General features: G+C 38.9%; 1 protein-coding gene across 1 annotated transcript in view; it reads left to right on the top strand.

Moving 5' to 3' along the window:
* Positions 1-15,495, top strand: part of ABHD5 (abhydrolase domain containing 5, lysophosphatidic acid acyltransferase) — a 30,873-nt gene extending 15,378 nt beyond the window's left edge. Inside the window, exons 2-7 of the mRNA XM_040591209.1 lie at positions 1,457-1,542; positions 1,835-2,207; positions 5,491-5,645; positions 9,301-9,412; positions 9,946-10,132; positions 12,431-15,495. Coding sequence (XP_040447143.1) covers positions 1,457-1,542; positions 1,835-2,207; positions 5,491-5,645; positions 9,301-9,412; positions 9,946-10,132; positions 12,431-12,520 — 1,003 coding nt within the window. The 3' untranslated portion in view covers positions 12,521-15,495. The remainder of the gene's footprint in view (positions 1-1,456; positions 1,543-1,834; positions 2,208-5,490; positions 5,646-9,300; positions 9,413-9,945; positions 10,133-12,430) is intronic.
* Positions 15,496-16,394: the final 899 nt, after the last annotated feature.

Consider the following 16,394-nt stretch of genomic DNA (forward strand, 5'->3'; position numbering starts at 1 on the left):
GATGCCCGCTCCTGTAAGACGCCGAGTTACTTCATTTCTTAGATTGCATGAGGACATGGCACGGGAGGACATATAACTCTCCCTTCACAGTCCCTCAGTATGCCATTATAACGATTCCCAGAGTCTGGTGGTTTAGGGAGGTTATTTATAGAAGAGCCAGGCATCAGCATGTTTCCCAGAGGAGTAAATAATACTGAATAGCAATGGGCATGGGTGATTGGATGACTAACCCTTTTTGATCAGGGTTGTTTTTTTTTCTTGGTATCCCTTAATGTTTCTGTGAATCTGAACACTGCTGCTTGCAGTTGCAGTTGCTTGCAGAAAGCCTTCCATGTTGTATCACAAATTTAAGTAGCTATGCAGCTCAGTAGCTCAGCCCCTTAAAATGGTGGGGGGAAGGTCCTTTGGATAAAGAGCTTGGGGGTCCGGATCTGTGATTTGTTATCTAGTGTTTGTGCACTGGAAAATCACATGTAGTATCTGTATAGTCTTTTAACGTTAACTGTTATACAATTATTACTCACAGCGTTCAGTCCTGAAAATCCTATAACTTAACTGGAAAGCAGTTCAGTGTAGGAAAAGAAGTGCTAAAGAAAGTAAGTTGGTTGTGGATTGGTGATCTTCTCTTCCCTATTAGGGATAGTCAGCCTTTGCACTGGTAGTCTGAGCCGCTTCAAAAGCAGGTGAGAGGGGAAAAAAGAGGATTCAATTTTGAAAACAAGGGATAAATTAACACCCAGGAAGAACTGTACGCAGTTGTTGTGTCCTTTGTAGCATTGTGGGTGAGTCATTGCCCCTGCTGTCACGGTCAAGCTGGTACTACCAAGATAGCAACTGACAGCTGGAAAAGCAGCTTCTCTTCGGGGAATTGACATTGCAGTTTTGTTTTCCTCTGGAACTTTGTTTCTAAGTTGGTAAGGAAGGCCCTAGGTTTTTACTTCGCTAGAATAAACCTGCTTATTTTTCACTTTTTAGATTTGTCTAGTGTATGAATTGGTTAGTCTGGTGAGCACACGGGTTATTGCTTTTTTGGAAATAGTAAGTTCACGCAAGGTAATATGTGTGCAGGCAGACTTCCAAGGGAACTTAAGAGGAGGCTGGAAACTCCAGTGATTGTGTTACATATCCTGCCAGGCTTGTTGGGTTGGCAGGAGGGCTGATGTCTCCAGGTTCTCAGAAGAAGCCTGCTCTGACGGAGATAGATCAGTACGTTCTGATAAGGAACAGATGTTGGAGAAACAGCACACTGTTTGAAGAATGCCCCTGATCACGACAGCACTTTTATAAAGTCAGGAGAAAGTGAATTCCCTCCCACTGTGCACTCCTGTCCTGCACGGTGTGTGGTTTACATGGGTTCTTTTATGAAGAGCAGCAGAAGAAATGTCTTCAAAACATCACGTGGTGCAAACAATTACTGTCATGCTGAAGAAATTTTTATTCTGTATTGCTGTTGTAGGTTAGGATGGTTATTCAGCTGGCTTCCTGCCTGGTGTCCCACTTCACTGCTACACCTTAAAGAGGCTGAGGACAAAATGCTAAAATGTAAGTCTTTGGTTTTTTATAAGTTTTATAAATACAACTAGATTTTCTACATGTAATCTACTAGATTTAATCTACATTAAATATAACCAAAGAAGTTTTTAAATATGGCTTTTACACTGTGGTGAAATAAACACGTTTAGAATTAGATTTTCATTGTTCCCTTCTTCAGATACTTGTTTGTAGGCCCTCCTTGGAAAGGGAGCTCCTATTTAAAGCAGTGGTTTCTGTAAACTGTACATCATATTTTATCAGGCATGTCTAGCAACATAATTTTTTCCTACTCTTCCTTCAGGTATTGCAAGCACATACAATAAACAATATGTGTATATATCTAATGGAAATAAAATATGGACACTGACATTCTCTCCAGACCTTTCACATAAAACTCCGCTTGTTCTCCTGCATGGGTTTGGAGGAGGTGTTGGACTGTGGGCTCTCAATTTTGAAGATCTCTGTGAGAACAGGACCGTTCATGCTTTTGACCTCTTGGGATTTGGACGTAGCAGTAGACCGCACTTTGACACTGATGCTCAGGAAGCAGAAAATCAGTTTGTGGAATCCATAGAAGAATGGAGAAAGGAGGTGGGGTTAGAAAAAATGATTTTACTTGGACACAACCTAGGTGGATTCCTGGCTGCTGCTTACTCATTAAAATACCCATCAAGGTATGTGAAAATAAAGGAATGAAGGAATTCCCTTTTTGTATTTGACTCATGATTTTAACACAGATTTTATTTCATCAGGCTTTTTATAGATTGTCTTTTAAAAAGTGACTGTGCTGATTTAAAGGAACTTGACACTGAATTTTAAGCCCAAAGTATTAATCGTATGGTTTGTTTCCAGGTGAATAGAAAAAAGTAGATATGGTAAACATACTTTTCTGTTTGTTTTTCTGTACTTTGTTTTTGTTCAGTAACCCCTTGCCATGTTATAAGGTGAAATAGCAAAGATGGTATTTGTGGGTGAATGTTTTGTGACATCTCTGATCAAATGTAAGTTTGTGAAAGGAAAATAGGCCTGTTTCTGTCAAACTTCCCATTATTATGGATAACGTTGAAACTTCTGAGCATAATTCCCGTAGGTAATTTATGTCTAAATGCTAGCAGTCGGCCTGGTGCCAGCATGAAGATGTAAAAATGATTTTAGTGACTGTTTGATTTAAATTGTCTGAATGCCACTTCATATTTCTTCTCTGCAAAACAACCCAGCTGCAGCAGTCCTGTAATTGTATTTCATCAGCATTTTCTGCACCACACTGTGGCCAAGAGCTAATCCATTTTTTTCCCTTAAACTAATAATTTGTCTCTTTTTATATAGTCTGGTTATATAGCCCCTCGTGAGCTAGTATCCCACCAGCTGAAGTCATTCTGTACCAAGAAAAGGACATTACTTTTGTTTAGATAGACATAGCGGAGTCCTGTGAAAAACTGTGAATATAAGCTTTCCACATCATATGGCAGAGTCTGTATTATACAAAACATATCTTACCCTTTTATATTCACATCGATTTATACCATATACATTCCTTTGTCTCTCATTTGGACATTTTGAAGTAAATTCATACATCTTTTTTTCCTGAAACACTTTGCCACTTCTAGGTGGATGACAGCTGTCACATGCGGCTGGATATGATGTGTGAAAGTAGGTATGTGTCTAAATCCAGAATTGCAGTGAAGAAATGCAGTCCTCTGCTTTAGGGATGTAAACCTGTTATCCCTTTGGGCATAAAACAACTTTTAGTTAACTGTAGTTAGTTTCTTCTAGGAATCACAATTTCCTTACCCCTTTTTCGGAAATAATCTATAAATGGCACTATCCTATCCCTGTGGGATGGGACTTTGTTTCTGCCCCCTGCTGACTTGCATCGAAAGTGACACTGTTTTCATGCCTCACTTGTGCTTAAGTTGGAGTTAATTAATTTGGAGGTGTTTCGGTTTGTGCTTTCACATTACTCATGTTTCTCTGAAATTAAACTAACACCATCAAATTAGAAAATTGACTGGTCAGATCTTAAGATGGCATTGTATCAAGTGATAAACATAGCATAGCTTTCAGCCAGATTATCTAACAATGCTTTAGAGGTTTAAGGGATTCTGGATACATACTGTTAGGCAAGTAGATCTGTTTCTGCAAGCTTAGATGATCCATTAATTTACTGCGCTGTACCAAAGTTGTTCATGGGACATCTGAGTTTACTAATCTAAAAAGATTCCCATTTAGAATAGTCCCGGGTGGTGGTGATTTTCAAATGCTGCAACTTCTGGACTATTACTACTGGGATTCTTCTCATGGTCAGCTTCCTGTTATCCCGCATTACATTTTAGGTTTGATTCCGATCTATCTGGCATTTCTCCTTTTGGCAAAGTATTAAGAAAGGAAGCATGAAAAAAAGCATACTCTTACTTTTATTCATGTCTCCGCTGTGTTATGTTTAATGCCATAGTTTTTGCATAGAATGTGTGACTGCCCGGAACAGCTCCTCATTGCTTGCACTCCTTAGTGTCTGACCTCTCCTGCTTGGTTTGTATAGTTAAATTCTATCCTGTTGTCTCTTACAGTGGTGTTTGTTGCTGTGTGCAAATACACTCGTGGCTGAGCTGACAGCCAAGAAGCATCTTTGTGAGGTTAATATTTTTTCAACCTCGCACATATTTTTGGTTTCTGAACTGATCATAGTCCAGAATAGCCTTTGGAATAACTTCTGACATCATTTTAGGCATTAAGAACTCTGCTGTATTTAATATCTCATGTCATGGCTTTGAAAGAGGAGGAAGTCTTGAAGAAGAAAGTAAAGATCAGAGAATCATAGAATTGTTTAGGTTGGAAAAGACCCTTAAAGAGCATCAAGTCCAACCATTAACCCAGCACTGCCAAGTCCAGCACTAAACCATGTTCCTAAGCGCCACATCTACACGTCTTTTAAATACCTCCAGGGATGGTGACTCAACCACCTCCCTGGGCAGCCTCTTCCAGTGCTTGACAACCCTTCCAGTGAAGAAATTTTCCCTAATATCCAATCTAAATCTCCTCTGGCCCAACTTGAGGCCATTTCCTCTTGTCCTGTTGCTTGTTACTTGGGAGAAGGGACTGACTCTCACCTCACTACAGCCTCCTCTCAGGTAGTTGTAGAGAGAGATAATGATGAAGCTTGCATGGAACATCATCTCAAATATGCAAAACTATAGCTAAGAGTCACTTTTTCAGAAATCGGCAGTATCTGGGACAGTTAGAGTAGGTGTTATTATGGTATTAAACAGAAATGGACGATTCTAATCTGCCGAGATGAAATAGATTTTTTGCTTGAATTGATGGAAGGTTGCATGTGCTGGAGACTTGTACTATGCTTTCTGAACTATTCCTCTGAGTAGTATTTTTACAAATTGTCTCTCTGATGTTTCTTTCATGACCTAAAATCAATACATTTAGAAGACACCTGCTAATTTTGGTCTGCCTCTTTCAGTTCAAATTTTACTGTGATAAGATAATTTTTCAGATTAGTTGCATCTTTTCTTAGAACAGATGGCTTAGGTAGCTTGGAAGCAAGTTTACTTAAATGAAACAGTTGCGTTATATTCTTTTCTCTCAAATTAAACTGCTCCTGCAAATAATATTGACTGAGCATATAGATTAGGCTATTTTTAAAAACAGAAAAAAACCTGGCCTTTTTCTCAAATGTGTATGACAGTGGGTATCTATTGAATACTGAGTTTCTCTTTGTGAAATGAGCGTCCAAGTTCCTGGTGTTCATGCATATGATTACTTGCAATTCAGTCTCTCTCTAATTAGCAATTGAAAGCAAAATCATTGATGAATCAGGAAGTAGGTAATAAGCCACTGTGGTAGAATTGACTAAAATAGGTTGCGTAGTCCACAGGTAACACATCTCCATTGCACTCAGTCAAAGAAAATTTAATGAGCTCTAAACCTCTGAACCTTTTTTGCCAACAGGGTCAAACATCTTATCTTAGTGGAGCCATGGGGTTTTCCGGAGAGGCCTGACAATGCTGACCACGAAAGACCAATTCCAATTTGGATCAAAGCACTAGGAGCTATATTGAGTCCCTTTAATCCGTTAGCTGGGCTGAGGATAGCAGGACCCTTTGGTGAGTTTAAGCTACATTTAAATCCTGCTTCTGTTTTCATTAAACATAATCATAGGGTAGATACCACGTTAAGATAAGCTTTGTTCCAAGCCCATGTTACCCACAGAGAAAAGAGATGGAGAAGAAAGTGGGGAGGGTTTGAGGAAAGACGAACTCTTCAGGACAAGAGTGTAAGCTCTTTCTATTAGAAATACTAGTATGATAGTTTATAACAAGCTACGTTATTGTAAGCTACAGGTACAGTGGGTCAGGTTATGTGGTCATCTGCTGGAGAAGCCTAGCAGAGGCATGAATGTGGTAAGGTTTTTTTCTGGTTGCCTCCGGTCACAGTCCATTTAGTTTTCCTTCCAAGTGGAGTTTGATGAACAAACAGAATTTCCAAATTTGGTTACCATTGGAAGGCATTCTTTCATAAACTCATTAGTCTTTGGCCTGAATTCGGAGAAGTTAAATTGAAACTGGATTCTTTCCATTAGCCATTTTTTATTATTCTAGCAAATTTTGTGGGTCTCATTGGTGTCCTGCATTACAGTGGCAGTCTCTCCTTCATATTTCTATGCTGCTTCAACAGCACTGATGAGATGGTAGATAAACTCTGTCTACTCCAATACTAGGACTGGGTAGGGATGACCAAAAATTATTTGGTGCTTAGGTTAGATTTGTGAATTCCATTCCTAGAGCTGAATACCTAAAAATTCCTCAGGACAACGGTAAAGTCACTGTACTTTTTGTGGAGGTCAGTGACAACGGTAAAGTCACTGTACTTTTTGTGGAGGTCAGTGACAACGGTAAAGTCACTGTACTTTTTGTGGAGGTCAGTCTTCAGTGTTAGTATTTATTTGAGCGTTTCCATAGACACTGTGGAAAACATCAGCCAGACAGTTGAGAGTGTCTTCAGTTAACATCGTGAGAATGAACCAGTGTGATTTCATTCCAAAATTTGTTCCAAAGGTGCCTTGACTCCTTGTTTCATTCTCTGCTGTAAATTCCCAGGGAAGGAGAATGGTTTTGTGTTTGGACCCACAGGCAAAACACTTTTTATCAAAACAGAAAGTGAATTCTAAAATCTGGTAACTTTCAGTCCTTTAGTTTTTGGAAATGGGCATGCTGTGGCCTCTGCTGATGGCAGGGGAAGATGCAGAATTAGTCACTTTCTTCTGTGTTTTCTTTTATTCCCAACCAACTGTATCATTTGTGTTAAAAAAAAACAAACAAAAAACGTGTCTGTCTGTTTGCACTTGTAAGTCCAGCAATTGAACTCTCTATAGAGAAAATACAAGCAGCAGAGCAAATTGCAGAATGTTTGCAAAATCTTCATCACTTCAGGGCTTAAATCGCTGTTTCACAAGGGAATTACTTTCTCTTGTGCTGTATTGGTTTTCTGAATTGTTTTAAAGCATACGTAAGGGTGTGTTGCAATAGTCTAGTCTCAAGGTTACAAAAGCATAGATCACTGTGACAAGGTCTACATAAATAGTACCAGGCCTTTGGCCAGGGACAAGTGGAAAGAAGTGACATCATCATAATTGCATTGATTAACAATAGTATGAAGTTCCTACTCACTGGAAAAAGAAAAACACAACCCCCGTTTTTAAAAAGGGAAAAAAAGAAGACCCAGGAAACTACAGGCTGGTCAGTCTCACCTCTGTGCTTGGCAAGATAGTGGAGCAGATCCTCCGGGAAACTACGTTAAGGCACATGGAAAATAAGGAGGTGATTAGTGACAGCCAGCGTGGCTTCACTAAGGGCAAACTGCCTGACAAATTTGGTGGCTGCCTACAGCGTGGTTACAGCATTGGTGGATAAGGGAAGGGCAACTGACATCATCTGCCTGGGCTTGTGCAAAGCATTTGACACTGTCCCGCATGACATCCTTGTCTCTAAATTGGGGTAACATGGATTTGATGGATGGACCACTCAGTGGATAAGTAGTTGGCTGGATGGTCACACTGAAAGAGTTGGGGTCAGTGGCTCAATGTCCAAGAGGAGACTAGTGACAAGTGGTGTTCCTCAGGGGTTCATAGTGGTACCAGTGCTGTTTAACATCTTTGTCAGTCACATGGACAGTGCGATTGAGCGCACCCTCAGCAAGTTTGCCAACGACACCAAGCTGTGTGGTGTGGTTGACCTGCTGGAGGGAAGAGATGCCATCCAGAGGGACCTTGGCAGGCTTGAGAGGTGGGTCTGTGCAAACCTCATGGAGTTCAACAAGGCCAGCAGGTCAATGGAGGTGCTTCTCCTCCTCTGTTCTGCTCTCATGAGACCACATCTGGAGTACTGATTTAACTCCGGAGCCACCAACATAGGAAGGACATGGACCCATTGGAGTGACTCCAGAGGAGGGCCACACAGATGATCAGAGGGCTGGAGCACGACTCCTATGAAGACAGGTTGACAGAGCTGGGGTTTTTGAGCCTGGAGAGGCGAAGGCTTCAGGCCAACCTTATAGCAGTCTTCTAGCACCTAAAGGGGCCTACAAGAAAGCTGGAGAGGGACTTTTTACAAAGGCATGTAGCAGTAGGGCAAGGGGCAATGGCTTGAGGCTGAAAGGGTAGATTTAGATTGGACATTAGGAAGAAATTCTGTACTGTGAGGGTGATGAGACACTGGAACAGGTTGCCCAGAGAAGCTGTGGATGCCCCATCCCTGGCAGTGTTCCAGGCCAGGCTGGATGGGGCTTTGAGCAACCTGGTCTGGTGGAAGGTGTCCCTGCCAATGGCAGGGGGATTGGAACTAGGTGATATTTAAGGCCCTTTCCAACCCAAACCATTCTATGATATGATTCTGTTTTCACTTGATAATGTCCAAGAGGTAAACTGTGAGATGATTTCTTCAGGGAGGAGTAGTATTCTTAGACTAAGATTAGCCTTGTGGTGAGGCTCTTGTCCCAGAGGTGCATCTGGTCATCATCAGAAGAAGCCTCTCTTCCTTAAAGAAGTGATTCAGAATAGGAGCTTAACTTCAGAAAGCCTGAACTAGCCCCTGAAAGAGACCCGCTTCTCTGCTTTGGCTTTTAGAGAGCATGGGGGCAATGGCTTACCCAGGTTGAATCTTACAACAGTTCTTTTGTCTTATGTCAAGATTTATACACCTGTTTTTCAGCATAGACTTCTGATCTAACTACTGTTTAGCTGAAAGAAGAACTAGCTTCAGAAAAAGAGTGTTATGTAAAAGGAGAGCACATGTAAGGAAGAGAAACAGCCCAGCTTTTTCAACAGTGCCTTGTGGTTCTGAAGGGTGGGATGCTTTTGACCCACCCAGTGCAGCCAGAGCAAGGAGAAAGATGGTGTTGGTATCATGTGAGACTAAACTGGTGGCAAAAAAATACTCTGCTTAGCCCTTTTGCTGGTCCCCTTTACATGTTTCTTCTATTGCTGCGAGTGGCCCTTCTCAACCATTCCCTGTATGTATTCAGCAGGCATTGAATTGCCCCTCTTCTGGTGCAGCATAAAATCCTTTGGAATATTATGGTGTAATGCCATCATGTTTTCCCAAGACATGCAAGTGGTGAAACAAAACATTGGTTTAGAAGTCATCAAGCTTAGCCACAAGTTTCAAGGGAACATGTTTGAAGGGTTGTAATGAAAACTGTTAGGCAATCTGATAAAGTTGTCTATACTAATTCTTCCTCTAATAGTATTTTCTGTTTTAACAGGATTAAGCCTTGTTCAGCGTTTAAGACCAGATTTCAAGCGAAAATACTCATCAATGTTTGATGATAACACTGTGGCTGAATATATCTATCACTGCAATGTGCAGTCACCCAGGTGAGTACGAGTTTCCCGGTGCATGTTTTGAAGTCTGTCTTTCATTTACTGAGTGCCTGCTACTCCCTCCAATGGCCATGGCAACAGCATGCATGTTTTGGGGTTTTTTTAAATTGTAACATTTATTTTAATAATTGAAAAAAAAATAGCATTGCACTTTTTCTGAATTCCAGAAACTGATAGATGTAAAAGCTATCCTAATTCTGTATTTCCTCTAAACTGCCTGTGTGTTAATTCTGAGAGAGCTTGGACATTTATTTTTAACAAAAACATTGTTGCAGTGGTTTAATTTGTAAATATTTTCTTAAAAATAAGGCATGTCATTCTTTTAAGTATTATCAGTACTGTAAAAACATAGGCTTTTTCTGCTGAAAATTACATGCAGACCTTGAAAACTTTTATTTCTTAGTAAAAAATCCTAGCCTCATGTACTATTGCAATCTGTGTTACCAAAAGGCACAGATATTCCAATTTAGAGAAAATGCAGATCCAGTGGAAATGTAATTGTTTTTACCCTTTTGAATGACTTGAAGTGGTGAAACAGCTTTCAAGAACATGACAATCCCTTACGGATGGGCAAAAAGGCCGATGCTGCAACGGATTCCACAAATGGATCAAAACATTCCTATCACTGTGGTCTATGGAGCACGTTCATGTATAGATGGCAATTCTGGCAGCACTATCCAGTCCCTGAGACCAAATTCGTATGTGAAGACACTAGTAAGTTGACTTTTAAAGCAATTGTTTGTTTGTTTGTGTATTGTGTGGAATTGTTTAAGTCGTATCTTACCGGGTTTTTTATACCAACTGTGGAAATGCTGGCCCTTTGGTTTAAAGCCAGGAGTAATAACTTATGTTTTCTGTAACAGAGAGAGAAAAAGCAGGCAAAAGAGTATTGAATTCCCAGAGTAAGAAGGATACTCACTGTAGCACTAGAAGGTGAATTAGATCTTTGAGCAACGTCATTCTTGTGCTCTGCAAAATAATTTCCTCTACAGTATGCTATACGAGTAGGTTTTGTGGTCATTGGTAAGTATCTGGGGTTTTGTCTGTGTTTTAAACCACAGCAGTCCTAATTTCTGCATTTATGTATGATAGTGAGGAGGCTTTCATAAGCTGTTCTAATCTGTATAATGCTTTTATTTCTCTCATAAGGGAGTGGTTTGTAGCTGGTGCTTAAGGTTCTTCTAAGCGTCTTTCTTTAAGTCTTTAAAAAAATACGTAGTGTTGCCTTCCTAGCTAATACATTCTTGTTTAAAGGTGCAACATTATCATTTAAAATGTGTGTACTTGCAACTTGATGTGAAAGTACACACTGCATTTTTTGTGGATTTCTATAAAACCAAATGAATTTAAGTGTTCTTCATGCATTGTCACATCAGGCAGCTGTGGTAATTGAACATGCATATATGTTACAGTGCTATGGCTTGATAAAATGTTTGAATAGACCATCTGTCTTCTTACTGATTTGTCTGGACAGCAGTGTACGATACATGGTGTTGATGGTGTACTACAAGAAGTCACTCAAAATTTTATAATCGTGATATAGCTGACATCAGAGCTGGAACTCAGAGAAAAGGTGTTGTTATTGAACTGTTTACATGTTAAAGAGCACAAATGCATGTCATAAATGTTGACATCCAGACTGAAAGTGTCACTTAACTGAGTCAAGAGACAAAGTTATAACAAAGAGTCTCTGTTAAGAAGTACGCAACATATTGCCAGGAGAGGCATATACTATTCAGGCAGATTCTTCCAGTCTGGTCAGTGGCTTTTAGAAATGACTGTGGAAAGCAGTTGGATTCCAGGTTAAAATTTTTAAAGACAAATACCGATTCTAAAATGTAAATTGGAGGTAAATGTAAATACTGATTCTAAAATGTAAATTTAAAAAAAAAAAAAAAAAGAAATTATAGGGACGTTAAAAAAACTATGAGATGCAAAGGTTTGGCATGAGGCTTAGGTTGAGATGTGGACTGATAGTGCCATCTTTGGTAAAATGCACAGAGGTTCTGGGGTTTTATTATGTGTGTTTATTTCTAATCTTTACTTTGAGTTTGTGGGAGTTTTTAACGCAATATCATAGCTATACTTTAGTGGGCTTCAATTAGACACTTAAGCGGGAGTGTTTTAGTGGAGGGAGGGGAAAAATAGATTTAAATACAAATTAATCTTGGAGTGATTATAGAATGGAAAGAAAATGGATTAAGTGTCTTTGCTGTACACTGTGGTGATGGCTGTCTTCATATTAGTTCTGGCAGAAAATGATAAATTTTAGGAATAGGGTAACCACCCTGTGTGTGGTTACTTTTTGCCCTTATTTTTGTTACTTATTTGCTGTGAAATAATCTGGGTTGCAATTGAGCAGTTCCCCCCAATATGTTGCATCATTTGCATTTTACTTGTCCCTGCTTAACATAAGAGTTATTAATTCGGAGGGTTGAAATGTGCTTCCACAAGTCTAGAAAATCCCCAGCAATTTAAGCTTCTGAGTTCTTAATCATTTGCCCTAGTACCTTCTTTAGTCTCTTACGTATCATTTTTTATAATAAGAGACAGAACTGAAGAGCCACCCAGCAGAACTATTTGAGCAGAGAACGAAGGGGATGAAGATGAATCAGCAGTTTGACGTGTAAAGCACATTCTCCTAAGTTTGTTTTGTGGTGACTTGTATGGTTGTCTTTTTCAACAAGGTGTGCAGCTGAATCAGCAGTAGTTTTACCCTCTTTTCCTGCGTAGCAAATGTCCTTCAACAGGTGAAACAAGCTTTTATTTTAATTTGTGTTTACAGTCCTTTTTAGGCTGTATGATACCACCTCCTGGCAGCAGTTGTGCTAACTGCATTAACACAGGCTGGGTGCAAGAGATCATCAGTTACTGTTTCAAAATTTTTCTTTTCAAGTAATAATGTTATTAAGTAGGTAATTTGTAAAAGTCAGGTTCTTCACATATCCCAGTGTTTATTTGGCTTTTTACATTCTTGTGATTTTGACCTGTTTCTTTACCTTTATCCTCTAGGCTATCCTTGGTGCAGGTCATTATGTGTATGCTGATCAACCTGAAGACTTCAATCAGAAAGTGAAAGATATCTGTGATTCTGTGGACTGACTGTCTTCTGTTCTTCAGAAAGTCATACCGTAGATAGCATTCAATAGCAATACTCTCTAGGAAATCACTAAGGAATTCGGAGCTAATGGAACAGGCTCTGTTTGCACACTGTTTCTTCTAAGAAGCCATTTGCACACTTAAACCACTGAGTGCCTTTTGAGGGGCGGGGGGGTTAGGGAGATTTGAAGCAAACTTTGCTTTAGATTATTGGCCTCTCATATATGAAATTACATGTAACTTTTTAAACTGGAATTTTCTTCAAAATTTAGTTGAATTTTGCACATGTTGGACTCTAGAAATGTTGAATTCTCCACTAGCACAGGGAACTGTATTGATACAATGTATAAAATGCAATTTGGTTTCTTTACAAACATCCGTATTTTTTAGTTGATGTTTCATAGCAAGAATATGAAATCACTCATGTATTTTCTTTTTGAAATCCAGAGCTCCATACACAATACTTTAAGAGGGTGTTGGTTTTTTTTATTGGAGTGATAACAGCTTATGAAGCTGATTTTGGGAGAAGGGCAAGGCCAAAATAATGAGCAGTGTCTGTCACTGAAATACATGTGTTACTTTGTAAGGAATTGGGGCTTGATACTAGGAACTCTTTCTTCTGTTGGATTTTATTTCCATTTATCTCAAGGAGTCTTCTTTTCCATCTGTGCAGCTTTTATGGAAGGCTCACTTTATTAAGAGTCGATGATGTCCCCAGCACTCATGCTTACATATCAAAAATATTTTGATATGTAGATTTCAGTGACTTAAAATGCAGAAGATGGCTTGCTAGTTACTCCATCTATTTTTAACATTTTTCTGCAAGATTTGTTACTAGCCTAAATCTAACAATTGTAAGTTGACAAGACTTTGCTAACGGCTAGGTAATTCCTTTTCTCTTCAGACAGAAAACCTAGTCCGCTTTTTAGTAATTTCAGGGTGGAGGAGAGGCAGAGGGAAAATAAAATACCGATGTTCTCTAATCAGGAACTACAACAGCATAGTGTATTTCAGTTAACATGCAGCCTCCTTATAGGAAGGATTATTACTGGAATGAACAATACCACTGTAACAAATTATAATTACATGTTTTGGTGATTGTTTATATAAGTATAAATGTTAATTGAGTATTTCATTACTGGAGATAATCCAGTCTCTGCATCTTTTTGAAATCGTAGGTTAGTTCTTCACATGCTTAGTAAATTATATAATAAGCAAAATACTTTGTCACTTTAAAGCCAAATTATGTGGTGGTTTGTTTTTTAACAAGTTTACATGAAACTATTGATCTGCTTTTGAATCTTAAATTGACTACTGAAGAGTTCTTGATACTTTTATACATAGAGAATTTGAATTAACGATAGCACCGTTTTAAAGCTTGAGTGGAATTCAGTGCATTTTTTTTTCAAATTAAGGAATTGTTGCACCTATTTATGATGTGGAAGGCAAAGATACCTAAAATATTCAGGAAGTACTCTGATTATGTTACCAGCTGAACATAATCTCCCTCTTTTTGAAGGAGATATTTATCTATATGGTGCTATGTAAACATCAAACAGTCTTTGTTGACTGCCTTGACTGGTAGCACTTAATATCTAACAAGCTAAAGTTTTTAATTAAAATTTACTATTGAATTACTTTTTCAATTAGCAGATGCCAGATTTTTTTAAACAAAGTTTTCGGTTATTTGCTAAAATCTTGAATTCAAAATGGAAAATCAGAATATCAGTTGTATTTTTGAATATAAGCTATAAATTATCAGTCATGCCACCGTTTAGGTGGATGCCTTCAGTATGTATTTTCTCACCCTTTTCAGTGTCTTAATTTGTATTTATCAACTTAAACAGCTGTTCTGTTTGTAAAAATGTAGTGCAAAAATATACTGAGTCTCCTCCAAATAACAAATGTGAAACAAACTTGGTATTTGCAAATAGCACTTACTGAATGGAATTCTAGATTCCACATCAAAAGATGGAAGTAGGGGTAAAAATTGCACACTGAATATGAATATTGTTTTAAATATCCCTTGCTTTTTCAGCTTATTGTACTAATAAGACTTACTGCTTAAGTTTTGCACGATAAAAAAAAAAATCTTAAATGTTATGTTTGATTAATATTAAGACATGGTGTTGCTTTTGTAAAAATTGTGTAATGAAGCCCTAGAAATCAAGCGTAATTAACAAGCTGAGCTAAACCATCCCCAAAACCATGGTAATGCTTACTTTCAAATGTCTCAACGTTCTTAGGTTTTCTTGTATTTAACTGAAACTGGTAACCATTTTTCAACAAGTAGCTGCAAGTTCAGAATGCTGGTTGTATATACAAAGAAAATGTTTGTTGGTTGTCTTCCAAGCAGTATTAGATACTGCTGTGAAGGTCAAGGTGGAGTATTGAATATCCTATTGTGTGCAACATAACCCAATAAAGTTACTCTACTAAACATCCAAGGAGGTGCTGAACAGAAAATGAATGGCACATACTAAAAAGACATGGGAGCTAGACCTTTTGTGAGCAATTACTGTCTAGGAGCAAGCTCAGTTTTTCCAGAAGTTCTGTGTCAGTGCGATGACCAGTTGCTTAAATGTACTGCAGTGAGCACTGAACACTGAATGCTGTTTTTATTACAGTGCTATAAAATAAGACGAGAATCACAGGCATGAAGATACCCAAAGATCTATCCTGTTCTAGCAACAAAATGAAGACAGCTGTGTACCAGAGGCTAGGGCATAACAAAAAGAATCCAAAATATTAATAAAAATCAAAGATTAACTGTCTAAGTCTCCAGGACACGCTCTTCTTCCTGGGGTTGTTGTGATAAAATTTTATTAAAGTAACTTAGTAATATTTTGTTTGCATGGCTGAGTTCATCTTGTTACTTATTGAACCCTGCCAGATTAGATTTTGGTTCTGAAAAACTGATTTTCAGAGAAGTAATTTATTGATAAGATTCTATAATAAAACATTTGCAACAATCACAAGAAAGTCCCTCTTTGTATCTGATTGTGAAATGGAAATGGAGAATGTGAATTTGTGGGCGTTGCGCTTGGAAAAATGGATCCGAACAGGAGAAATGCCATCGTCTGGTTTCACTTGGATTAAACCAATGCTGGCATTTCTTTTTAAACCTTATCTTTCGAACGTTGCTACAACTGTTTGTGGGGAGCTGATGTGACAGTCTCTGTCTGAAGAGATTTCTGTGGTCTGTTGTGGTTCCTCGAATTCCCAGTCCTTCCAGATCAGTTATACAGCTTTCTGAAAGTAAGACAAGATTAAATGCAGTAAAAACATCTGGATTCAACGTATGGGCAGGCATATTCAGGAACGCCTGTTTTGCTAGCATTCATTAAAATGTGAGCTTCCAGAAGCCTAGGGCTAATAGTCAACTGCTGTTTAAATGTGTAATTTCTTGGGGCTTCTTCACGTATCTGTCATGTTGTTGGGTTCTTTTACATCAGCCAGTTCACCATGAGCCCATCCTGCCATGTTTAAGCATAGCAGCGCACCCAGATTGCCAGAAGCCTTCATCTAGGGATTTATTTTGTAGGAAACAAGTGAAACTTGTCAAAGGATGAGTCAGTAAAGGTAACTGGAGAGGTGCACGTTTTAGTGAGACCAGTAAGTTCAGAACAGGACACAACTGCTTTCTGGTATCAGTGGCAGCAAGTGAAAATGGATGGAGACTTCGGGTGTTCAGGCAGGGGATGTGTGGACTAGTGCGTAGAGCAGAGGCACGTAGCTGGCATGACAGCATACACCACAAGGAACAGTTAAGAGCTAGAAAGGAACAAGGATGCTGAAAACGGCAAAATTCAGCTGAAGGGGGTGTGTGTGTGTGTGAACGCTTGTTTCAAGAACCAGTTCAGCTCTGGGTGAGGGT

The sequence above is a fragment of the Falco naumanni genome, chromosome 4 (assembly GCF_017639655.2).
Source record: "Falco naumanni isolate bFalNau1 chromosome 4, bFalNau1.pat, whole genome shotgun sequence".
Taxonomy (NCBI): domain Eukaryota; kingdom Metazoa; phylum Chordata; class Aves; order Falconiformes; family Falconidae; genus Falco; species Falco naumanni.